This window comes from Syngnathus floridae, chromosome 11, assembly GCF_059516105.1.
Source record: "Syngnathus floridae isolate MCC-2025c chromosome 11, RoL_Sflo_1.0, whole genome shotgun sequence".
Taxonomy (NCBI): domain Eukaryota; kingdom Metazoa; phylum Chordata; class Actinopteri; order Syngnathiformes; family Syngnathidae; genus Syngnathus; species Syngnathus floridae.
In genome coordinates, this window is record NC_142423.1 from 8,022,708 (window position 1) to 8,048,776 (window position 26,069).

General features: G+C 41.7%; 3 protein-coding genes across 3 annotated transcripts; 2 read left to right on the forward strand and 1 right to left on the reverse strand.

The window, feature by feature from the left end:
• The first annotated feature begins 199 nt into the window (after positions 1–199).
• On the forward strand, positions 200–13,709 carry LOC148390823 (myosin heavy chain, fast skeletal muscle-like). Its single transcript, XM_088388677.1, has 43 exons — positions 200–221; positions 655–678; positions 3,643–3,817; positions 4,060–4,110; positions 4,315–4,527; positions 4,690–4,833; positions 4,912–5,068; positions 5,275–5,302; positions 5,401–5,512; positions 5,620–5,712; positions 5,809–5,872; positions 5,945–6,043; positions 6,128–6,231; positions 6,308–6,446; positions 6,527–6,645; positions 6,724–6,873; positions 6,953–7,123; positions 7,195–7,501; positions 7,661–7,728; positions 7,809–7,896; positions 7,981–8,098; positions 8,162–8,285; positions 8,365–8,501; positions 8,584–8,839; positions 8,913–9,155; positions 9,239–9,415; positions 9,492–9,637; positions 9,732–9,822; positions 9,907–10,296; positions 10,386–10,512; positions 10,586–10,704; positions 10,793–10,989; positions 11,065–11,248; positions 11,314–11,479; positions 11,609–11,733; positions 11,820–12,128; positions 12,201–12,404; positions 12,496–12,621; positions 12,711–12,881; positions 12,968–13,072; positions 13,169–13,264; positions 13,342–13,473; positions 13,580–13,709. Exons 5-43 carry the CDS (start codon positions 4,327–4,329, stop codon positions 13,598–13,600), a joined length of 5,808 nt encoding a protein of 1,935 aa, XP_088244803.1. The 5' UTR covers positions 200–221; positions 655–678; positions 3,643–3,817; positions 4,060–4,110; positions 4,315–4,326; the 3' UTR covers positions 13,601–13,709.
• Positions 13,710–16,886: 3,177 nt separating this feature from the next.
• p4htmb (prolyl 4-hydroxylase, transmembrane b) lies at positions 16,887–20,900 on the forward strand. The gene is made up of 9 exons (XM_088390310.1): positions 16,887–17,579; positions 17,705–17,786; positions 18,453–18,643; positions 18,738–18,834; positions 19,135–19,297; positions 19,388–19,573; positions 19,654–19,744; positions 19,823–19,946; positions 20,235–20,900. Exons 1-9 carry the CDS (start codon positions 17,250–17,252, stop codon positions 20,435–20,437), a joined length of 1,467 nt encoding a protein of 488 aa, XP_088246436.1. The 5' UTR covers positions 16,887–17,249; the 3' UTR covers positions 20,438–20,900.
• Positions 20,759–25,981, reverse strand: slc26a6l1 (solute carrier family 26 member 6, like 1). Its single transcript, XM_088390311.1, has 19 exons — positions 25,510–25,981; positions 25,284–25,423; positions 25,099–25,209; positions 24,860–25,035; positions 24,627–24,791; positions 24,060–24,212; positions 23,694–23,776; positions 23,475–23,622; positions 23,298–23,411; positions 23,149–23,226; positions 22,971–23,066; positions 22,789–22,895; positions 22,592–22,661; positions 22,424–22,516; positions 22,229–22,339; positions 21,773–22,156; positions 21,363–21,371; positions 21,168–21,295; positions 20,759–21,065 (listed from the first exon to the last, which is right to left on the reverse strand). Exons 1-19 carry the CDS (start codon positions 25,641–25,643, stop codon positions 20,981–20,983), a joined length of 2,385 nt encoding a protein of 794 aa, XP_088246437.1. The 5' UTR covers positions 25,644–25,981; the 3' UTR covers positions 20,759–20,980.
• Between the last annotated feature and the right edge of the window lie 88 nt (positions 25,982–26,069).

Genomic DNA, 26,069 nt, shown 5'->3' on the forward strand with positions numbered 1-26,069 from the left:
ATTCATTGAAGGCTTCTGCTAATTACACGCCAGCTGTATTTCAGCATCCCAGACCCCAGGGGAAAAGTGTCCAGAAGCTTCTTATTCTTGCTTCAGGTTAGTGCATCTGAGTCTTTAGGAGTAGAATTTTAGAAGTGGTTAGTTACTGATGTTTGTGTCTTCCTTTTGATCAGCACAATACTTTGACAGTTGTTTGGAGAAGATGACAGACATGAGAAAAGGTAAGCTGCTGTTATTCAACACTGGATGGACAACGATGTACAGTTTTGATTGATAAGATGGAAAGGGTATTCGTATTTAACTTTTATGTATCAATCAAGTAAAATGCTAAATATTACATCTTTAACTATATTTTTGTGTTTATAGTATTGTCAATAACAAGCAATGTTGTTTGCTTGATTAGTGCAAAGCAGCCACTATTCCCTGATGAAGAAAGTGATGGGAAGAGGAATGAAATTAAGAAATCTCTTTTAATGATTTAGTCTATGTCTGTGTTTTGTGAGATTTTCATTTTTGTGTCTGTGGAAATATCTTTAGATAATAACCTTGGTACATGAAAGTGCTTTAAAATTCCTCAAACAACATACTGCAGTTCAATTTGACTTTTTCAAACACATTTTCTATTCCTATCTAACCTATTTTTTATCATAACAGGAATGGAATCCTCTCCATTTTGTGGTAAGAATTTTTACTTTATTTTGAGTTACAGTGACAATACTTAGTCATTTCTACTGAACAGTATTGCATGCTTGTCATTTGGCTGAGAAAAACCAAACACCACATCTTCAAATAGGAACCTCTATCTACTTGAAGAAAAAAAGAAAAAGCTTCATCCCTAGGAGGTTGTAATTATTTTTACAAGAGCACTATATCTGATACCACCATTTGTCACAGTGGACATATTTTAGCACACACACTTCACAGGGCATCTGCAAAGTTCACAGTGGACTTTACAAGTGCTGCTGTCTGCGGTGGGAAGCAATAAGGAACAAAGAGAGCGATTGGAACAAACAATTAGGTCTGAATTTAAGTGTCCGGAAAAATACAAAAAAAACAACAGAAGAAAATAAAAACTATTGTTATTTTCAGCAAAAAAATATTCATAGTACACACATCCTATTAAAACTAAAACTTTGAGAGACTTTCTGTAGTTTAGTAATCACGACAGTGGTGCCTTGAGATATAAATTTGCCATTGGTGGGGGACAGTTTCTTTTTCTTTTTTTTCTTTTTTTTGCCACACAGGAATATAGTGTAATTGCACAGTTGGTGGCACTGGTGATGTCATTTATCAATTTTTATTTCAGGCAAATTCATACACTAGTAAACCTGTCAAAGTTTTTCTTCATTGTAAGTTGGTCTAAGTTGGTTTTCTTTAACGTTAATAAGGCAGAGATGTACTATTTATTTGTAATAATGGAACTAAGATGAATGTAAAGACAAAGAGTTTTTGCTACTTTTTTTTTTGCTTCACCTCAATTGATATTGAGCTGCTCCTTTTGGTGTGCGCAGCTGTCAACAAACAGCGCTCATATCGTACATTTTTGCTCGCAAGTCAAAAAAATAAACCGATTGTAAATCATAAAAAAAAACACACAAGCTGGGTCACTCATATCTCAAGGCACCACTGTGTATGAGGAAATACACGCAACATTGAATTTCAGTTGTATGTTTTTAGGTCCAGCAAAGAGATAATCAAAACCGTTAAATAAATATCCACACCTTCGTCAGTAATTATAATTGTAATGCTCTGTCTCACCTTCTTCTGAACAGAGGGATTGCCTGTTTTACAACATCACTAAGAACAAAACACACAACTAAAACACATAATCCAACAGTCCTTAAAACATTATTGTGTTTGCATTGTAAAAATCCCCTTACAGTAGCAAGTGTGACTGTCTTAATGCACAGACGCACTGAGTGTTAACGTGCCGCCGCATTTTGATAACAGAAGTCAGTAACATAAGAAGTGTGTTGCACTTCTGCCATTTGACGCCCCTCTGGTGTTTATAAAGATGCCACTGACACTCAACTAAAAGGGCCTCCCACACATCGTTGACACAGATCATCAGTGATTGACAGCAAATCAATCCATCTGTAAAAAGGTGTTTCATTCTCAAGAATGAATTCAATCGACGGACTTGTTTGATCAAAGTGTCACATGGGTCAATGTGCTATTTTAAACAAGCCGGTTGCACTGTGAGGCCAGTTGTCATCTAAATCAAGCATCAGCCTTCAAAGTATCAAGTCAGACCACACCTCCTCACCCCTTAAGCTCCCATCTTTTCACACACTAATCCTAAGAGAGCCGCCAGAAGATGAACTCTAGTCGGGAGGTCCGCATCCAACGACAAACTTGTAAGGTAGTCTTGAACATAATCAAATGAATCATGAGCCCAAAACATGGATTGTCTGGTAGTGTTTCGACTTTAAAATCCAAGTGTCTCAAAGATTACCTGTTGAAGACAAGCATTAAAAAAAAAAATGGTGGTTACCGAATGACAGACTGTATCAACATTCAAAAAAGCGTATGCGCAAAATAACTTGGTGATCTGAATAAAAAAGTTTAAAATGGATGTTACAGTCAATTTAAATTGGAACCCTGCTCACTGCTCGTTTCGTTATCCTTAACGCAGTTGCAGTTCCTTGACAAATAAAGAAAGTGTCAGACAAAGATCAAAAGGCCATAAAAACACAATAAGCCTCTTGGGCATGTGGCTTTGGCTTGAGCATCAACATGGGCCTGATGCTATATTTGAGTTTTGCCCTAATAAGACGCAAGATTTCCGAGTGGGTATCGTGTGACACATATTTATTGAAGACAGAAGCTCAGTATATCTTGCGGGTAACCCCTTTAGAATTTCCTCTTGTTTTTCACTGCTGTTACTCGAGCCGTTTTGCAATGGCAGCGATCCCTAGTGTGTCTCCACGCTACTTTCAATGGTGCTGATTGAGTGCCACATTCTTAGCAAAAAAGTCTTTGGCTTACCGAGACCACCTTTAACCGCATCATCCTTTATATCGAAGAAATAACCCGATGCGCCACCAAATCTGTTTAAGAAAGTGCAACTGGAATGCGTCACTCAGTGAGTTACATTTAGGGATTGTCTGTAACCGCCTTGTGTCCCTTAAGAGGAAGAAACGAGAATAGCTGCTGGCACTGTCGGGAGAATGAACCCCTTGGCGATCCTCCCTTTCTTCCAAGCTCAATGGCACTGATACATTTTGAATCATTTCGGACTTGTATGGACTCTGAAACAGTATACGGCTGATATTTTAGAGGTCCTCCAAAGCATAGCAAGGCACCGCAGCTGTGCCAGGCACTATTAAACCGAGCTATCAGTCACACCTTTGACCTGTCTGCACCTGCTCTTAACCAAAGACAGAATCTACACACTCCATATTCAGACGGCTGAGTTGCAGATTCAGCAGTTTTTACCAACAATGTAGTGCAAGTTACACCATTTAAATGCATTGTATATTTCATTTAAAAATGTGAAACATTTTACACATGAAATCGTTGGCCCCTTTTAATAATAACACAACTGATTCTGGAGCAAGCTATATAATCTCATCGGGTGTAGATGTATAATATAATAATTATATATTGCAAGTGCTAACATCTTTTGAGATGAATCCAAAGGTTGTCAGTCAAGGATCCAACAAGGAAGACATTTCATACGGCAGCAAGATGCAAGAAGTTCTCAAGTAGCATGCCAAGCAACATGACCAAATAGAGCAAGGTGCATGTGAAGACGTCCTATCCTACAGTATAAAAGGCAGCCAAAGAATCCATTCATGACAGACGTCCATCGAAGGTAGGTTGCTCAAAAAGCTAAGCGACAGTTGTGTTACAAGAGGCTGGTAAAAGCTCCGGTTACCATTTGTGTAAAATAGTAAATAATTATGTTAAGTGGAGAAGAAGAAATATGAGTCAAAGATATTAAAAAAAATTCAATAAAAAAAAAAAGCAACACTTGACGTTGAATATTTTGAAGTTGCACTGTATGTCAAAAGGCTTTGTGAGCCTCACCATACTTTGATTTTTTTCCCCCCGCAGTCTGCTCTGAAGCCTCTCGGAATTTCTTCATACGTGGCTGTGTCCTCAAAGGTAAAATTAGCTACACATTTGGAAATTAATGTAACATCATAATGTACTTTTGTTGAAAATGTTATGATCATGCTTTCAGCTAAATTGCATGACAACTGCTGTGTTTATGTGACTTCAAAAACAGAACTCACCCTGTAACATCTGACATATCAAAATATTTTGCTGACAAAACCAAATCATTTGGATTATTTGGCCCGATTGTAGTAACAGGTCATCATGGGAGACGGAGAAATGGAATGTTTTGGCCCGGCGGCCATTTACCTCCGGAAGCCAGAACGTGAGCGAATTGAAGCTCAAAACACTCCCTTCGATGCCAAAACGGCCTACTTTGTGGCTGAACCCAAAGAGATGTACCTCAAGGGTAAACTGATCAAGAAAGAGGGTGGTAAAGCTACCGTGGAAACACTCGACCATCAGGTGAGAAAAAACAAATGATCCATGATGGAAGGAATTACATACATGTTTACATCAGGAACATATGGAACTTGCTTTGTGCACATAAAATAGCTTCAATTATTCCCAAATCATTGCAAGCATGGACAACTGAATAACGACCTCACTCGTGTACTTGTGTGTCAGACTCTGACTGTAAAGGAGGACGATATCCACCCAATGAATCCACCCAAGTATGATAAGATTGAGGACATGGCCATGATGACCCACCTCAGCGAGCCTTCTGTGCTGTATAACCTCAAAGAGCGTTATGCAGCATGGATGATCTACGTGAGTTTCCTTCAAAATCAGACAATGGAAGCAAATTGTTGAATTGTTGACTTGACATTTGTGATATGCTTTTTCCAGACCTACTCCGGGCTGTTCTGCGTCACTGTCAACCCCTACAAGTGGCTGCCAGTGTACGACTCAGTTGTCGTATCAGGGTACAGAGGCAAGAAGAGGATTGAGGCTCCTCCCCACATCTTCTCCATCTCTGACAATGCCTACCAGTTCATGCTCCAAGGTAATAAGAGTATTTTGGATGGTCTGGTCATCATAAGATTTTCATGTCGAGAGACGGTTTTGAAAAGTAGATATATTTGTGTGGCCTGTTTTGGGCAGGTAATGCATATTTAGTACAGTCGATTAGCATTTATCACACTGCACAGCAAAATAAAAAAGTTTGCTATTATTTTCAGTTTAATTGTAAACCTTGTTGATATCTTACAGATAAGGAGAACCAGTCAATCCTGATTACGTAAGTGCAAACAAAAGCATATTTTGATTTGCATGGCAACTGTTACACTATTTGGGTCATTTTGAATTAAATGTCTTGAAATCCATTTTGTAACCCAGCGGAGAATCTGGTGCAGGAAAGACTGTGAACACCAAGCGTGTCATCCAGTACTTTGCGACAATCGCAGTCGCTGGAGGAAAGAAGCAAGAGGAAACGGCTGGTAAAATGAAGGTATGTTATGTATATAAATGTGTGTATTTTTATATCTATATTTATAAGATATATCAGAACACATACTGTATATAGTAACGTCCAATCGATGTATGGCTATTTTTAAGGGCTCGCTGGAGGATCAAATCATTGCAGCAAATCCCCTGCTGGAGGCTTATGGTAATGCCAAAACTGTGAGGAATGACAACTCATCTCGCTTTGTAAGTTTTTCTTTGCAAAAGCATTCCTCTCTAGAATAGACACTGTTGTGAAAAGATTTTTTTTTTTTCCTAAATTTTACCGGCATTCTTCTGTAGGGTAAATTTATCCGAATCCATTTCGGATCAACTGGAAAGCTGGCTTCTGCAGATATTGAAACATGTAAGGAACTTGTCCAAATAGTTTCACTGCTGGAGGGTACTATTTTGAACTGACTTTTGCCTCGTTATGCAGACCTGCTGGAGAAGTCTCGTGTGACCTTCCAGCTGTCTGCTGAGAGGAGCTACCACATCTTCTACCAACTCATGACCGGCCACAAACCCGATCTCATTGGTGTGGACTAGTGAATATTGATACTTTACTCCATTTTGCTAATTCCTGTACACGCATATGTCCTAACATCCACGCTCATTACAGAGGGACTCCTGATCACCACAAATCCTTATGACTTCCCAATGATCAGTCAGGGTGAAATCACAGTCAAGAGTATCGATGACGTTGAAGAATTTGTCGCAACTGATGTAAGTGATACTATATTGTCAGTGAGCTTAAACTATAATGGAGGGTTTATAAAACTGGTATATGATTTCTTTACAGACTGCCATCGACATTTTGGGATTCAATGCTGATGAGAAGGCAGCCATGTACAAGCTGACTGGCGCTGTCATGCATCACGGCAACATGAAGTTCAAGCAGAAGCAAAGAGAGGAGCAGGCTGAGCCCGATGGCACTGAGGGTAGGAAAGAGAAGACATTCGAAAGGAACTTCTGTTTCCTGTAATATAGATTTTGAAATATTCTTGCTTTTCATTTACAGTGGCAGATAAAATCGCTTACCTCATGGGTCTGAACTCCGCTGACTTGCTCAAAGCTCTGTGCTACCCGAGGGTCAAAGTCGGGAATGAGTTTGTGACCAAGGGCCAGACTGTGCCTCAGGTATGAGGGTGTGAAATCAAAATAGCTATCACGCATTCACATGACAACATTTCTAACTTCTTTTCTTGATCATTTAAGGTTCACAATTCAGTCTCAGCTCTGAGCAAATCCGTCTATGAGAAAATGTTCTTGTGGATGGTGGTCAGAATCAATGAGATGTTGGACACCAAGCAGTCCAGAAGCTTCTTCATTGGTGTCTTGGACATTGCTGGTTTTGAAATCTTTGATGTAAGTATAGTACATAGAGTATCAAAAAGCTTGGTCAAAATTGCATTCACTTCAAAACTCTTGTTGTTTTATGTGACAGTTCAACAGCTTGGAGCAGCTGTGCATCAACTTCACCAATGAGAAACTGCAACAGTTCTTCAACCACCACATGTTTGTGCTGGAACAAGAGGAGTACAAGAAAGAAGGAATCGAGTGGGAGTTCATCGACTTCGGTATGGACTTGGCTGCCTGCATCGAGCTTATTGAGAAGGTAAACGAGAAAAACATCCAAGCTCAGAAATAAATGCATTGGCACGATAGTAAAAGACAGTGTCCTTCCAGCCAATGGGCATCTTCTCCATCCTTGAAGAGGAGTGCATGTTCCCCAAGGCTTCAGACACGACCTTCAAGAACAAGCTGTACGACCAGCATCTTGGAAAAAGCAAGTCATTTGAGAAGCCAAAGCCGGCCAAAGGCAAAGCTGAGGCCCACTTTGCTCTTGTTCACTACGCTGGCACTGTTGACTACAACGTCAACGGTTGGCTGGACAAGAACAAGGACCCCCTGAACGACTCAGTTGTTCAGCTCTACCAGAAGTCCTCTACCAAGCTTTTGGCTCTTCTCTATGCCGCACATGGCGGCGCTGAAGGTAAAGTTATGTTATCAAACTGTACATGTTGTGTTTCTATCGTTTTAGTAATGCACTGATAGACTTTCATTTAGATTTTATAAAAAAAAAAAAAAAAAATAAATAAATAAAAAACAAGACCTTAATGAAAACTTGCTACATGTCATGTTCATGTTACAGCCGATACCGGTGGCAAAAAGGGCAAGAAGAAGGGTGGCTCTTTCCAGACCGTGTCAGCTCTTTTCAGAGTAAGCGTCGGCCCCCAGACACATGTATGGAATATCATGACTTCCACTATTTACACATCCATTTTTTGGTCACATTTCAGGAGAATTTGGGCAAGCTGATGACGAACCTCAGAAGCACCCATCCTCATTTCGTGCGTTGTTTGATTCCTAATGAGTCCAAGACTCCAGGTACACCCTCTCTAATATTAGAGTTGCATTCGGACTACGGCACAATAAGAAAAACTCTGAGACTGAATTGTCCTCATTTTCAAGGTTTGATGGAGAACTTCCTGGTCATCCATCAGCTGAGATGTAACGGTGTGCTGGAGGGTATCAGAATTTGCAGAAAGGGATTCCCCAGCAGAATCCTCTATGGTGACTTCAAGCAGAGGTATTGATTAATATCAGATGGCGTTCAATGACATGAAGTAACCGCCAACTTCCCTCCAATCAGATACAAAGTATTGAATGCCAGTGTGATTCCTGAGGGACAATTCATTGACAACAAAAAGGCTTCAGAGAAACTCTTGGGCTCTATTGATATTGACCAGAGTCAGTACAAGTTTGGACACACCAAGGTAATTTGTTTATTAGGGATGAACCTGTCGACAAACTGTCAACACTTCATTTAAAAATGCATGGCTGCTTGTTTTTCAGGTGTTCTTCAAAGCCGGTCTTCTGGGTACTCTTGAGGAGATGCGAGATGAAAAACTTTCCATCCTGGTTACCATGACTCAGGCTCTCTGCAGAGGTTACGTCATGAGGAAGGAGTTTGTTAAGATGATGCAGAGGAGGTATGCTACACTGACCGTCCATATTCTCCTGACACCTCCCTTCAAAGAATAAAACAATGAGTCATTGCTTCCATTTTGTCAGGGAGGCCATCTACTCCATCCAGTACAACATCCGCTCATTCACCAATGTCAAACATTGGCCATGGATGAAGCTGTACTTCAAGATCAAGCCTCTGCTCAAGAGCGCGGAAGCAGAAAAGGAGATGGCCACCATGAAGGAAGACTTTGAGAAAACCAAGGAGGACCTCGCAAAGGCCTTGGCCAAGAAGAAGGAACTGGAGGAGAAGATGGTGTCTCTCCTGCAGGAGAAGAATGACTTGCAGCTGCAGATTCAGTCTGTAAGTGAGACATGGAGTTATTTTTTAACGTGTTGATGAATTATCTGTTCAAACTATATCATTGTGACTCCAGGATGGCGAAACTCTTGCTGATTCAGAGGAAAGGTGCGAGGGGCTGATCAAAGCCAAAATCCAGCTTGAGGCCAAAGTCAAAGAGGCTTCTGAGAGGCTGGAGGATGAGGAGGAGGTGAACGCCGAGCTGACGGCCAAGAAGAGGAAGCTGGAGGATGAGTGCTCTGAGTTGAAGAAAGACATTGATGACATGGAGCTTACCCTGGCTAAAGTTGAGAAGGAGAAGCATGCCACCGAGAACAAGGTTTGCTCTTTGCATTCTTTTGCACTTGACAAATCATTCAGAACACTGCAGTCATTGAAATTAACAAGGAGTAACGTGTGCAGGTCAAGAACCTGACTGAGGAGATGGCCACTCTGGATGAGTCCATTGCCAAGTTGTCCAAAGAGAAGAAGGCCCTCCAAGAGGCCCACCAGCAGACCCTGGATGACCTTCAAGCAGAGGAAGACAAAGTCAACACTCTGACAAAGGCTAAGACCAAGCTGGAGCAGCAAGTGGATGATGTAAGTCATAACAGATTAAGCCCCGCATCAAAAATAATTCCTAAACAATAATAATGATGTGCCACACTCTAAACAGCTTGAAGGATCCTTGGAGCAAGAAAAGAAGCTCCGCATGGACCTTGAGCGATCCAAGAGGAAGCTGGAAGGAGATCTGAAGCTGGCCCATGAGACCATCATGGATCTGGAAAACGACAAGCAGCAGTCTGATGAGAAAATCAAGAAGTAAGGGAACGCCGACTCTCAATGACTCAACAGCTTCAATGAAGAATTGTTGTGGAAGATGAATGACAACGCTTATTGTTGTATTGTTACACAGGAAGGACTTTGAAACAAGCCAGCTTCTTAGCAAGATTGAGGATGAACAATCCCTCAGTGCTCAGCACCAAAAGAAGATCAAGGAACTTCAGGTTTGTTCATGGATAGTAAAACCACCAATGTGGTGGCAATCTTGACTACGATGGACTTCATCATTTGGGGAATACAAATTTCAGGCCCGCATTGAGGAGCTTGAGGAGGAGATTGAAGCCGAGCGGGCCGCTCGCGCCAAGGTGGAGAAGCAGAGGTCCGATCTCTCCAGGGAACTTGAGGAGATCAGCGAGCGACTTGAAGAGGCCGGCGGCGCCACAGCTGTTCAGATCGAGATGAACAAGAAGCGCGAGTCCGAGTTCCAGAAGCTGCGTCGCGACCTGGAAGAGTCCACCCTGCAGCACGAGGCCACCGCCGCGGCTCTCCGCAAGAAGCAGGCCGACAGCGTGGCTGAGCTCGGCGAGCAGATTGATAACCTTCAGCGCATTAAACAGAAGCTGGAGAAGGAGAAGAGCGAATACAAGATGGAGATTGATGACCTCAGCAGCAACATGGAGAACATCTCCAAATCAAAGGTTAAGAACTGCCACCGTTTACTTCATGGCATCTTAGTTTGGCAATGGTTCCCTGTTCTAATGTTTCTTATAAAATCAAATTTGTTTAGACCAACCTGGAGAAAATGTGCCGCTCCCTTGAGGATCAACTGAGCGAGCTGAAATCCAAAAATGATGAACATGTGAGACAGCTCAATGACGTTGGTATCCACAGGGCAAGACTTCAAACCGAGCACGGTGAGAGACATCTTCAGTATCTACGTTTGCCTCAAGGATGGCAGGCGTATAAAAACCAATATTTTCCTCTTAGGTGAAATCAGTCGCCAGCTTGAGGAGAAAGAGGCCCTTATCTCTCAGCTGACAAGGAGCAAGCAGGCTCACATCCAGCAGATTGAAGAGCTCAAGAGGCACGTTGAAGAGGAGGTTAAAGTACGTGAACATTTTCAATCCTGGTCTTCTGCTCAACTTGTCTATTGGACTTTTCTAACGTTGGGTAAAATTCCTTCCTCTTCAAAAGTCCAAGAACGCCCTGGCCCACGCCGTTCAGTCCTCCCGTCACGACTGCGACCTGCTCCGAGAGCAGTATGAGGAGGAGCTGGAGGCCAAGGCTGAGCTGCAGAGGGCTTTGTCCAAGGCCAACAGCGAGGTGGCTCAGTGGAGAACCAAATATGAGACCGACGCCATCCAGCGCACTGAGGAGCTCGAGGAGGCCAAGTAAGCTACAGCAAGGGAAAGAAAATGATCCCAACAATTAAAGCGCTCATGACACCAAGTGACGTGTCTTTGCAGGAAGAAGCTTGCTCAGCGTCTCCAGGACGCAGAGGAGTCCATCGAGGCAGTGAACGCCAAATGCGCCTCTTTGGAAAAGACCAAACAGAGACTTCATTGTGAAGTGGAGGATCTGATGATCGACGTGGAGAGAGCCAACGCTCTGGCTGCCGCCCTCGACAAGAAGCAGAGGAACTTTGACAAGGTCTGTTCAGATTATTTCAGTTTCGGTCTCCAAAAAATATTAATCACGTTTTTAAATGCTTTCAGGTTCTTGCTGAGTGGAAGCAGAAATATGAGGAAGGCCAGGCTGAACTGGAGGGAGCTCAGAAGGAGGCCCGCTCTCTCAGCACTGAAATGTTCAAGATGAAGAATTCCTATGAAGAAGCTCTGGACCATCTGGAGACCCTGAAGAGGGAGAACAAGAATCTGCAACGTGAGCCAAAATATTCACCAGAATCTTTTTTTTTTTTTTTAACGAATCTTAATTGACCAAACACTTTTTTTTTTCTTATAAAGCTGAGAAAATTGAAAATAAGCCTTTTGTTATGATGCTTTATTACAGAGGAGGTCTCAGACCTGACGGAACAAATTGGTCAGACCGGCAAAACCATTCACGAACTGGAGAAGAGCAAAAAGATTGTGGAGAGCGAGAAGTCTGAGCTGCAGTCCTCTCTTGAAGAGGCAGAGGTATGTTTCAGGGAAATCAAAAGGTGGTGTAGAATCTTTTTAAAAATCCAGAGGCCACAGCAGAAACGTGCTTTGTTTTTGTCAAGGCTACTCTGGAGCATGAGGAGTCCAAGATTCTTCGCGTTCAGCTGGAGCTGACCCAAGTCAAGGGTGAGATTGACAGAAAGCTTGCGGAGAAGGATGAGGAGATGGAGCAGATCAAGAGGAACAGTCAGCGCGTCATCGAGTCCATGCAGACCACTTTGGATGCTGAGGTCAGGAGCAGGAATGATGCCCTGAGACTGAAGAAGAAGATGGAGGGAGACCTGAATGAGATGGAGATCCAGCTGAGCCACGCCAACCGCCAGGCAGCTGAGGCCCAGAAACAGCTGAGGAACGTCCAGGGACAACTCAAGGTACATCCATCCCTTTTTATTCATGGTTAAAGACAGACTTGGACTGAACCTGACCTTTGAACGTTCATTTAGGATGCTCAACTGCACCTTGATGACGCAATTAGAGGTCAGGAGGAAATGAGGGAACAGGTTGCCATGGTGGAGCGCAGGAACAACCTGATGTTGGCTGAGATCGAGGAGCTCAGAGCTGCTCTGGAACAGACGGAGAGAAGCCGCAAAGTGGCTGAAGCTGAGCTGGTCGATGCCAGCGAGCGTGTGACGCTTCTGCACTCTCAGGTAAACACTTCACGAAGACAAGCCGACATCCAAACAATGGTGGACATGATAGAATAGCTGGATAGCGAATCTTTGGCAATTCTTTCTTCAGAACACCAGCCTGATCAACACCAAGAAGAAGCTGGAATCTGATCTGGTCCAAGTCCAGGGTGAGGTGGAGGATGCCGTGCAGGAATCAAGAAATGCTGATGAGAAGGCCAAGAAGGCCATCACTGATGTAAGTCATCTTGTTGCAACAGAATGAAACTTCCAGCAATGGACATCCATGAAATGAGTAAATCCTGATTTCCTTTCACAACACTTCAGGCTGCCATGATGGCAGAGGAGCTGAAGAAGGAGCAGGACACCAGCTCTCATTTGGAGAGGATGAAGAAGAACCTGGAGGTGACCGTCAAGGATCTGCAGCATCGCCTGGATGAGGCTGAGAGCCTGGCCATGAAAGGTGGCAAGAAGCAGCTCCAGAAACTGGAGGCCCGGGTAGGTTGTCCCAAAGAACAGAACATTTTCTTATCCTATTCCAGGAGTTTTGTGGTTTAACAAGATCAAACCCCTTTCACCAAAAGGTTCGTGAACTGGAGAGCGAGGTTGATGCCGAGCAAAGGCGTGGTGCTGAGGCTGTCAAGGGTGTGCGCAAATATGAGAGGAGAGTCAAGGAGCTGACCTACCAGGTTGGTTGAAACTTCATCAACTCATGCAAATGTCACTCGTGTGACCAGTAGATGACAAAAGAGTGGTTTTAAAATGAGCATTGTTGATTCCAATAGACTGAGGAGGACAAGAAGAACGTCCACAGGCTCCAGGATCTGGTGGACAAACTGCAGCTGAAGGTCAAGGTCTACAAGAGGCAGTCCGAGGAGGCTGTAAGTATCCCTGATGATTCTCTTATCATTGTCAATCAGCGAGCCACGTTATAACTGAATTGTGGACCTCGGTACAGGAGGAGCAGGCCAACTCTCACCTGACCAGGTACAGGAAGGTTCAGCATGAGATGGAGGAGGCTCAGGAGAGAGCCGACATTGCTGAGTCCCAGGTCAACAAGCTGAGAGCCAAGAGCCGCGAGATGGTGAAGGTAATAAAAAAAAACAATCTGGTCAAAGAAAATCTCCCTCTCCTAAGCCGATCTCAAAATCTGACCGGTGTCTTTTTTTCTTTTCTCCAAACCACTGTCATTGCAGAGCAAGGAAGCTGAAGAGTAAGCAGAGAATCAACGTGATGCAGCAAGAGTCATAAAATATGATTTTCTTGTTGCCACTTTATGTTGAACATGTTGTGACTCTGTCAATAAAGCCTAGATAGCTTGCGGAATCTTCTCAGGCTCATGCTCCTTCTTTTTGTTTCTTTGCACAAGTTCCAGTAGCAAGAGATATCAAACAGCACAACTTAAGATACCATCAAATATTCAAATAGTTGTCCACTTCTTTCATGTCATTTTTAATAATTGTTCTTCTTCTTTCATATTCTCATTTTAATATTTTAATGTTTTAATGGTTTTATTTTATTTTTTATATCTATATAATTTAATAATAGCTTTAATATGAATCTCCACCTGAGAGTTGCCAACAAAAGCAGTCATTAGCAGGCAGATAGAACTGGACTTAGTAGAGCTGCAAGGAAAGTAGTGCTTTGGTGCCACCTTGTGGACTCTATAGAAAATTACTCTATGCCCATGCATTTATATATTATATATATATATATATATATATATATATATATAAATAAAACCATATAGATTCCGAGAAATGTAGGCGAGGTTCAATAGTGTTAGTGCTCTAGACTATCACCCCCAGTGACCTTGGTTCAAAGCACAGTCGGACCTAAAATGTTTTATCATAGAAAAATTTGCAACGCAGTCACTCGTGTGCTGCCCCATATAACAATAGTAACTATTTGCTTGTGAGCTGCTCCATAAACCCATATATATTGCATGTAAAGCGAGCGAGGGTTCAATAGTGTAGTGCTTAGTCCTCTGGACTGTTACCCCCGGTGACCCGGGTTCAAATCACAGTGAGACCTAAAATATTTAATCATAGAAAAATTTGCAACACAGTCACTCGGGTGCCTCCCCATATAACCGTTATAACTATCTTGTGAGCTGATCCATGAAACCATACAGATTCCGAGTAATGTGGTGGAGGGTTCCGTAGTGTAGTGGTTAGTGCTCTAGACTCTCACCCCAGTGACCTGGGTTCAAACCCCAGTGAGACCCAAAGTATTTTATCCTAGAAGAATTTGCAACACAGTTCCTCGTGTGCTGCCCCATATAACCATTATAACTGTTTGCTTGTGAGCTGCTCCATAAAACCATATATATTCCATAACCATAAATTTTAGCTCCTGCAGAACGTAAAAATGACCAAAAACTTTTCACGCAGGTGGACTTAACGAGGGAATCTTGGAAAACATGTTGGAATGCGGCCCAGAGGACTAGAGCTTGACACCTGTGACCTTTGACCATGATATTTCCCTAATAAAGTGGCCTGTTAATAGGTACACTTGAAAATGGTGGTGTACCTAATGAAGTGTCCGTGTGATTCCCTCGTTAAGTGCAGGTGCGTGAAAAGTTTTAGCTCCTTTTGAACGTGAAAGTGGCTAAAACTTTTCACGCAGGTGCGCTTAACGAGGGCATGTTGGAAAACATGTTGGAACGCGGCCCCGAGGACTAGAGCTTGACACCTGTGACCGTTGACCATGATATTTCCCTAATAAAGTGGCCTGTTAATAGGTACACTTGAAAATGGTGGTGTACCTAATGAAGTGTCCGTGTGATTCCCTCGTTAAGTGCAGGTGCGTGAAAAGTTTTAGCTCCTTTTGAACGTGAAAGTGGCTAAAACTTTTCACGCAGGTGCGCTTAACGAGGGCATGTTGGAAAACATGTTGGAACGCGGCCCCGAGGACTAGAGCTTGACACCTGTGACCTTTGACCATGATATTTCCCTAATAAAGTGGCCTGTTAATGCGTACACTTGAAAATTGTGGTGTACCTAATGGAGTGTCCGAGTGACGTCACAGATCAAACAGACAATCAGGAGGTGGGGGTGAGGGTGTGGCACTTTTCAGTTTCACTTAAGCTTTTTCACTATTGAAGTGGCCTGTGATTAGGTACACCTCATGGACACTACAATAGGTACACTAAACAAGGTAAAAGAAAGAAAAAAGAATAAATAAATAAGAAAATGTAGTGAACGATTTGGTGAACGATTCTTTTGAACAAATATTTTGAGTGAACCGATTCTAAAGATTCAGTTCACTTAAAAACTGGAATGCACATCACTAGTACAAAACAGTGCAGACGACCACAAGTTTCCGGGTTGAAATAGCCGACTGGATAATGACATGGGCTCGTACTTGGTAAAAACTTGGTTCAATCCCAGGTACATTATTGTGCAATTAACCATTTATTTATTGTTTCTTTTTTACCTCGTGTAGTGTACCTATTGAAATGTCCATGAGGTGTACGTACACGTGTTGTCATATAAAGGAGTTAACCAAATGTCTGATTTTTATGTTTGAATTGGCGAACATAAAAATAAGGAATAAAACACCAGACAAGTTTTAACATAAATGTTTATTTGAAAATAATAATAATATTAAAAGTAAATTTCAAACCAGCAATCTAGTGTGAAATTGCAGTAGATATATTGGATAACAATATTTAGGCGTATATTTGCATACAAGTTATTTAAAAACTACTACAAGTGTTATAAAATCAAGATTATCCAAAGAAAAGCATAATCTCCCCGTTGTTGCATAACGGCGCATCCCTTCATGCAATAAAGTTAGCCGTTAGCTTGGAGAAAACTTGCATAAAAGAAGTGGTGTTTCAGTGAGTGGTTCTTTCTTTCCTTGGCAAATCGTAAATCGACATTCTGGCTTACATAGTTCACGCCAGGAGACGCACTGACTGATCCGTTGATGCACGGGAAGGCAGTTCACCCATTAACTCGTTCGCGAACGGGAAAGTCAGGATTCGTTCCCTCACTAATCCGTTCACCGCGATGAACTGGAAATGCAAATCACTCACTCACTGACTCGTTCACTCATAGTTCCATTCAGTTGGTGAACGGGAAAAGCAATTCACGACTCGTTCGTGAACAGGAAGTGACGTCATTTTCTTCTTCGTTTTGATTTACGGCGTGGTGGCACCAGCTTCAATGGGCAGTACTGACACGTACTGGTTGAAGTCATATGAATTGAAAAAAGAACGAATCCCTTTAGGAAGTGATTCGTTCACTAACCCTAACCCTTGTATTTATACATAAAAATCTGACATTTGGTTAACTGCTTTATATGACTATATATGACTATATATATATATATATGACTAAAAAAAAACTTTTATATATATATATATATATATATATATATATATATATATATATATATATATATATATATATATATATATATATATATATATATATATATATATATATATATATATATATATATATATTCAATTCACAAGAGGTCAGCATTGCATCGCAGGCAGGCTGTTGCTCTCACCCCTGCATTGCCATCGTAAAAATATTCGCACATGGAGACGACTATTGGGTTTCAGTCCTGAACCATGATTTGACAACTCAGTTGATGCTGGATCTGGTGTGTCGAGCATTTTTTTGGGGAGGGATCATCCAAGCAAGCATCACAGTGCTGGATGCGCATTACTCTCGCTGCCAAAGAGAATTTGGTGCAGTGTAAACAAACCGACTGCGGTATAAACTAGTGGCAGAACTATGAGCGCTCACTTTGAGATTACTCAAGGATTTTGCTGCGTAAAAATGTCCATTTGATCCGTCAGATGGATCTCGGAGCTGACGCCTCGTTAACCACCACTTGAGCCCCGCGATGAGCAACCAGAAGGAGGCGGGGGACACCACCAGCAGCAGCAGCAGCAGCAGCAGTGCGCCCTCGCGGCTCGGCCGGCCGCCCTGCGAGCGTCTCCCCGGCCCGAAGACCAGTGTGTGCTCCCGCTCATACTTCGTGGTGGTGATGGTCTTCTTCCACGTCTACATCATCAATGTGATCGCCCTCCTCTTGTACGTGCACTACAGCAGCGGACAGGAGGACGCCAGGCCGGTTCCTCCTCGCGACAAGCAGAACCCACAGCCGCCGCGTCCGCCATCGAAGGCACCGCTGCCGCGTGACATTTTCCTCCCACGCATCGAGGGCATCCGAGTGAGTACGCTGGGCTGTACTGCCGTGATGCGTCACGAATATTTACCACCATGCCATTATTATTCTGCATCACAAAAAAAAAAAAAAACACGCGCATCTAATAATCATCTCCATTTATTTGCCAGGTAGGACATGTTCAGAAAGTGTCATTAGTGCCTGGAAAAGTCCACGAAATGACAACTTTGAGTCTGAAACCTCTGCTCTTTGGTAAGCACTATTTCAAATCACCAACAAAGTCTGTCTTCAGAAACACGAAAAAGCTTTTAACAATATATTTTTTTGTTATTGTAACTTGAAGTTTGCAGTGGAGTAGAACTTAACTGCATTATACTGTAAACTGTTCTGATGGATTGGTTATTTTATTCTCAAACTTTACTGAGACATGGCACATTATAAATGTGTATTGTTCCGCAAAAAAATCTATTCTCATACGATAAATATCTAAATAAAGCTTCCTTTTCACATCTGACCCAATTTCGGCTAAATACTCCCAGGATGGAGTACAGATGACATAAGTGCATCTGTTGGGGGAACAGAAGCAGCAATGCATGAGCAAATTGTCAAGTGGGTCAGGTATCCTGGAGCAAAAACGGCCCAGTGCATCTTAACTTAGATAATTATGTACAGTAGAATCTTCAAAGTGGAATCTTCCAGAAGTGGTACAATTTGAAGTTCAAATGAAATATTCTGGGGGTAAAAAAAATATCCCTTTAATAACACGTGTTTAACTTTGGAGGATTTGTTGTGACAAGTCAATAGGTTCCTGGGGAAACTGCACAAAAATGAAGATTTATTTTCAGGGAAAGCGTTTAACAATTTGAAGGTGTAACATTTTTTTTTTTTGTAGCTACAACTGTGTGTGTCGTTGTGCAGAGATCCCTGGGTTCTTGTCAGAGGATGAGTGTCGAATTGTAATGCAGCTGGCACAGCTAAAGGGTCTAATGGAAAGTCAGTTAATGGTGCAGGATGGCCAGGAGGAGCTGGCCAAGGAGCTGGACCTCAGCCCAGTGGAGATCTTCAACCTTCTCGATATTAACCAGGACGGACAGTTGCAGCTTCATGAGGTGTATGTCGCTGTGTGGATCATGATTGTGACATACAATGTGGAGTCTCTTAGCACAGACTTGTCAAAGTCATCCTATCCTTTGCCTTTGACAGATACTGACTCATTCCCGAGTGAGGGACGGTATTTGGCTCACGCCAGAGAATTTGCAAGAAATCTATGCCGGGCTCAATGCAGACAAAGATGGAAATGGTAAGAAGTCACTCAGTAAATTTCATTTGTTTATTATTATTATTATTATTATTATTATTATTATTATTATTATAATCATTGTTCTTGTTATTATTATTATTATATGTTGTAATTATTATCATTAATATTCTTGTTATTATTATTATCAATATTATATGTAGTAATAATAATAATGATAATTACTATTATCAATATTATTATTATTATTAATATTGTTCAACTGGCGAATTAGGTCTCATTATATTGTGCGAAAGTACCAAATATGGTTTTCAAAACAGGTGTGTATTTCTTTTGCTGAAGGTTTGCTGAGTTTGGAAGAGTTCAGGCTCCTGAGTGGCGATGCCTTCCAGCGCTTTCTGCTGCAACAGGGAGTTAAAAGGAGCCAGCTGGTGAGGAATAGTAGGCACACTTGGCTATACCAGGGAAAAGGAGCTCATCAGGTCCTTCAAGATATTAAAATAAGGTGAGGAAGAAATGAAGCACGACCTCCTGTTACCATTCCATTGCAAGGAGGTTTTGTCACCAAAAGTTAAAGCCATTGTTAATGCGCAAGGGTGACTCGCTTGACACGTCTGCCGACAACATTGGTGGACCTCAGCGAGCCGCTGCAGGTGGTCCGCTATGAGAAGGGCGGGCACTATCATGCCCATCACGACAGCGGGCCTTTCTACCCAGAAACCGCCTGCACTCACACGCGTCTGGCGGCAAACGCCTCCACCCCTTTCGAGACGTCCTGCAGGTGAGAGCACTTCACCCGTGTGATATCAGCTTTTTGTATTCCATTGCAACGTTGGTTTCTATGACTCCACGGACACTCAGGTACATCACTGTTCTCTTCTACCTGAACTCTGTCGAGGGGGGCGGGGAGACCGCATTCCCGGTGGCAGACAATAGGACCTTTGATGAAGTGGTACGTAATGAATATATGTGATGGAAATTCGGGAAAGTGTCACTATGGCTGATGGTGAACAAGTTTTTTTTTTTTAAGTCTCTCATTCAGAATGATGTCGATCTCATGGACACCAGAAGGAATTGTGACAAGAGTAACCTAAGGGTGAAACCTACCAAAGGGAAAGCTGTGTTCTGGTACAACTACCTTTCAGATGGAAAAGGTGCAGTGCTCCTTACTGCCTTACTGCATTTCAGTTGCATTCTTTAGTTGTGTATGAGCAGTGGCGGAGCTAGAGGGGAGACCACAGGGGCACTAGCCCCCCTGATATATGCTTAGACCACCCCAGGTGCCAGTTAATTGAATTTTAGGTATCTGAAGGAAAAAAAATCCTAGCTCCGCCAATGCATGAGAAGTATTGTAAAGTTTAAGTAATAAGAATAGAAAAACAGGATTATTTTATTTGTTCCCAAAATAATCACAGGGGTGATGTATTTTTTTTTCCCTGCAGGTTGGGTTGGCGAGCAGGATGAATATGCTCTGCACGGAGGCTGTGTGGTCACCCACGGCACTAAGTGGGTCGCCAATAAATGGATCAATATCGATCCAGATTACCAGCGTCAGGCTCGCTACGAGCAGCTGGTGTCCAATCGGCCAGATGATGAGGTTGATGAAGATCTGACATGGAATTCCGATATCCATCAAGAATTGTAGCTCAGAATCGAACCCCCTGCCCCCCTCTCTCCTGCACACAACCCGTTTGATGACCGCAAAATGTATTCAGGGAATGAGGTCATGATGGCTTTATGCAACTTCTAAGGCACTTTTGTCAAGTTTTGCTTGATATCTATTTAATTGACTGTGTATAGTTCGATTCCCCCTTTTAGGAATGTTGCACTAAAAAGTCATCCAAAGGACCCTTTGCATGGAATTAGCTCTACATGTTTTGCTGTTGCACTTGACTGAGATTGCCGATGAAAACATTTTAAGTATTGCTACCACGACCAAAAATATACACACACCGTGTGACGCATGTTGCCTTGTTTTTCTTGCTTGAATCCTTTATTTTTTTTATTGTAACACACGAGGTATTGTTCAGCTCCTCTATTTTTGTCATTTTCTTTATAGAACTGCTCTGTGTTTCCTATGTGTGATCAAATATAAAATCAAGATTCTATGCCTTCTGTTTTACGGAAAAGCCATAGTCACCATATTAATTACCACCAGAATGAGTGAGTTACCAAAAACTAAATGCCATTAGTTGTTGGAAAGTCCCACCTTGTGGAGAACCAGATGTCCTGATTGGTTAAGGTTCCTAAAGCTTGGTGTTGCGGTCCATAACCTAGAACAAGAGCTTATATGAGGTCATTTGTATACAATGAACCTGAAAAGTGCTACAGGCCATTAAATGTCAGATCACATGAAATATTCACATCACACTCACTGTCGATGAGTCAAATCCGTGACGGTCCAGACAGAAGAGCACGGCATCGTGGACAGAGGCAAATAAATGTCGCTTTGTAATGGAGTCAGAGAAAAAGTGGCCAAGCTCCAGTTGTTGGACCACACAAGCTGAAGAGAAGAGCAATTGACAGGTATGTAAAGTGGCAGGACGGTTGAGATTTGTGACACCGCTTACCTTGACAACCTGCCAAGTAAACGTCAACATCAATCGTGCTGAAGTCTTGGAAAATCTGTTAACGGATATTAGATGTGAGTCAGTGATGGAGGGAGTTTGGATAGCTGAAAAAATAATTTATGGACAAAAGCATTGGGGCAGCTGGTCAATTATCTCCGATACAAACATGGAGGAAAACTAGATGTTTAATAAAACATGATAAATAATTAGAAGATTTTCTGTGTGTCTGCGGGAATATTTGTCCACATACACAAGAAAAATTTGGAATTTATTCTGGTCTAGTTTTTTTTCACATTCTTCACCAAACTTTAAAAAAAAAAGCCTTTATGGACAATTTTTTGTGTACTTCTCATATGAATGGGACTCAAAATATTCTGCAATTTATTATTATTATTTTTTTGCAAACCTACATTTCTCATGGTATTCACAGCCACGGTGTCAATAAAGTTAGCCGTGGAGAAGTCAAGAATAATGGAGTGGATGTCCCAGGTCCATTTGCCTAGAGACCCAAGAGAGATGCGTTCCAGGTCACGACTCATCACGTCTTTACAGCCGGAGCCCAGATTGGTGGCGTCACTGTCCATCTGCTCGCATCCTAAACTGGTGTTGTCAGAATCGCATCCCTTCAAGTACTCCCATCTACTCTGACCATCTGTTCTAGTGGGTTTTATAAAAACGCTGCTATTTCCTCTGTCGGTCCAGTTCTCTGCTTCTGTGGCCTTCCTCACGAGGCTTTCTTTCCAGGTTTTGGCCTCTTCCTCCACAGAGAATACTGCTGACTGGTCAGGAAGTTTCTTAATAGAAACACATACATCCTGTTAAATAATTTTTCATTTCTGCAACGTGGGCTACAGTTACAACATTACCTCTCTCTTGCCTTGTCTTAGAGCCCGTCTCGCTTTTCTTTTTTGTTTACGTTTCTCTTTGGCTTCCTGTCTCTTCTTATAGGCGATCATTTTATTGATGTCAAGTCCACTCTGGAATAAAACCAAAAGAAGGAAAAATAACTAAATTAATAATTTGTCGGGAAACTACTAAAACTATTCTCAAAAACTGCAAACCTTTTTTTTCAGCGCTTCTAGGTACAGCTCGGCATTAGCAAAATATACTGGAGCAGAAGAGCGGAATATTATAATACCTGGAATTTGTCTTGCCTGCAAAATACAAATATGAATGATATATTTTGATGCAGGTAAAGGGAGGTTTTCATTTTTTTTTGTCTGTCCTACCTCTTTGTAAATCTCGATATCCACATACAGTTCTGAACCTTCAACATTTCCCAGAACAGAATAAATTGGTCTAAAAATGAAAGAACAGGAATGAGCTCGACATTAGCCACACTAATATCATGATAATTTAAAGAGAGCTTAATAAAAAATAAAAAAATTGTCCACTGCATTAAAAGAAAAAAATTCCATAGTCTTACAGCTGGGTTCTGAAGATAACAGTAAAGAGTGCAAACACAATGGCAGCACCAAGGCCCAAATCCAGATTGAAGAGCAAAGTGGACACCCACGTGAACAACCACAACACCTTAGGGACACGATATAATAGTCAGTCCCCATTCAACACAAATCAAAATATGTCCAACTGTTGTCATCCCCTCACCAAATCAATCTTGTTTCTCCTCCATAGAATAACAATATCTGAGTATTGTTTGAACATACCCTTCAAGTTCACAAAGACGATACACGCTAGAACTGCCTAAAAAAAATAAACAAGGTTACAAACTAAAATCTGAGCATAGAATTTGAAAGGATTAAAAGCAATTAATCATGCAGGAAACCTTTGGTAGTTCCTGGAAAAGTGGACCAAGTTTCAGTATAGTCACCAAAACAATTACAGCTGATGTTATTCCAGCCATCTGTAGGAGCACAAGGAAATGAGTAGAATCTACTGAATCACATCTTTTTCTGTTTCTTCTCTTCCACTCACTTGTGTTTTTCCACCAGTGCTCTCTTGAATGAGACTCCGAGACATGGATGCACATACGGCGTAGCATTGGAAGAATCCACCAAATGTATTGCTGAGACCCAAAGCCACTAGTTCCTGTAACGGTGCAAATAGTTTGTCTTTGCAGAACTCATCAAACCACTGTCAAGTCTGATGTACCTGGTTGCTGTCCACTTTGTATCCGTGTTTCAGGGCAAATATTTTCCCGAGAGAAATTGATATGGCGTAGGCGACAAGAGCCAGCGCGAAAGCATCTCCAATAACTTCACTGAAAATGTTGACTTTTGGTATAATTGGAGGACTTAACCTGCGGAGTAAAAGATGAGAAAAAGTGGGTCAAGGAAGGATCATGACAAAAAATTTTTTTAAGATGCTTACCCACTCGGAATTTCTCCAACAACTGGAATAGTAAAGTTTCTATTTAACTGGCCATAGTTTGATATTAGAGTTGCTGTTATGATCTGCAAAAAGATAAGGTACTGATATTAACATTAATTAACACTGCAGGGGGGAAATAATGTCAAATTACTATACGCACCAGAATTCTAACTAATTTAACCCCATTGGATCATATTCTGATTGTCCCTTTTTTTGCTGTCAAGTGCACAAATATAGAGGCCCTCATCTCTGTTGCTGACTCTGCTGTTTCTTAAGCCTTTTCAAAGCTGCACGATCAGAGCCTGCCTAAAACCGCTGATGTGCTAACACGAACACTCCAGAAAACGTGTCCTCGTGTCAACTGACCGTGATGAGCTCCACTGGGATGGGAACTGGCAGCCTTGGGCTCAGGAGGGAGTTGAGCTCCTTTGCCGCAATCAGCAATATCAGGGATACAGCACTGACAACCAGAGTGGGGAGGTGCGTCTGCGGCAGCAAGCGGCAAACTTCTTTTAGAGTCTGATTAGTGGAAAGAAAGAGAGCGAGTGTGTTATACTACACATTAAGACAATAGTCTAACTGAGGTAAAAGTTAATTATTATTTTAATATTGAAATTGAATCTACATTCTCATACATGGGAAGCAGAAGCAGTTTTTTTTTGGATCATAGGGGGAGATAAATCCAAATTAGAGATTGATATTATATTTTTTATTTATTTATTTGATTAATTTCTATTATTTATTTATTTATTTATTTATTTATTTATTTATTTATTTATCATCTATATTATGAGTTACCAATACATATTTGTGTTTTTTGATTTTTATTTAGTAATCAGATAGTTGCATTTGGGAGGTTATGTTTTTGTTGGTTCAAATTAAAATCAAATTCAAACGTGTTTGAAAGGGAGATGCAGAGTACCTCTTACTTACATACACCAATGACAACGGCCCATTAAAGCGTGCTGGTGACACCCCAAAGATGTATTTCAGTTGCGCCACCACAGCATGGATGGCAGCAGCAGCTGTGTACGCTCGCACCAGAGGTTCTGATAAGTACGTTCCCACAAAACCGAATTTGAGCAAACCCAGTAAAACCTGAACACAAAAATGCAATATAGGTGAAAGACCTTAAAAGGGGAGATTGTCCATCCTGTTGATCATACCTGTATAAGTCCTCCCAGGACAGTGGTAGCAGCAGCTACCTGCACCCTGTACGAGTCCCGAGCAGCTACGTCCACTTCACTTGTGACATTGGTCCCATTCATCTTCAGGAAATCAACGTCTGGAGCAAGTCTCTCGGTAACACTACCCACCATGATGCTAAGCACAGCAAATGTACCTGTGGAACAAACAAGGTGCTATTTCAAGCAGTACCCAACTTGATAGCAGTTTTTCTACTCACCGATCGAAATATGACGTGAAGTTCCCAAAAAGAAGTAAATTAATGCTGGGTAGAGAGAAGTATAGAGGCCAAAAACAGGTGGAAGCGAGGCCAATAATGCATAAGCCATCCCTAAAATCAAATATGTCATTTTAGACCATTCAAATGAAGGACAGTAAAATGGTCAAGATGAGCGACTATCCAACCTTGTGGCAGATGCATTATTCCAACACTAATTCCAGAAATGAAATCTGGGAGGCCATCATCCCAGACAGAATATTTGGGCAGCCAATAGAGCACAGGAAAAGTACTCAAAATCCCGTGTTTAAGTTTGGGGACTGTACATCTGCAATTTGTGTACATTAACTGATGAAATGTCTAAGCAGTATTTCTAAACAAATTTTTTTTTTTAAATAAGTAAAATTGCCTTACCTGATGGAATCTTTAAGATGGTGAATTACAGATGGTTGATTGTCAACGTACGATTTCCTCTGTGCTAACTCTTCAAGTCCCTGCTCATCCAGCACTTCCCTTTCAATTTTATATTTTCTATATCTTGAGTCCATTTGACCTCAAATGTGTTTTATTAACAGCACAATACTCAAAACAACTCCAAAGCCGTCATCTGTAAATCTGATACGGCGCTTCATTTTTATCTGTATATGCATATCAGGTTGCCTAATGGTTAACTCCGGCCAGGATGTTGTGGGAGGAACAGTGATTGGTAGACTTTGCATAAAAGGATGTGATTATGTTTGTTAAGGGGAAAATATTAACTTACAGGAAGTTATAATGGCTGGTTGCAACGGTTTATCCGGTTCACTTTTCATTCAGAGGCAAATGTGAGGCTAATGAACTGTGTCATGTCATCTTGTTAGGTAAACGTCCAACATGCGGCCATGTTTTAATTTGTTTTACTCTGCTGTCAGCAACAAGGTTGTAAATAAAAAGCTGATCTCAACTGTCTTACGTAAATATGTGTATCAAGTGAC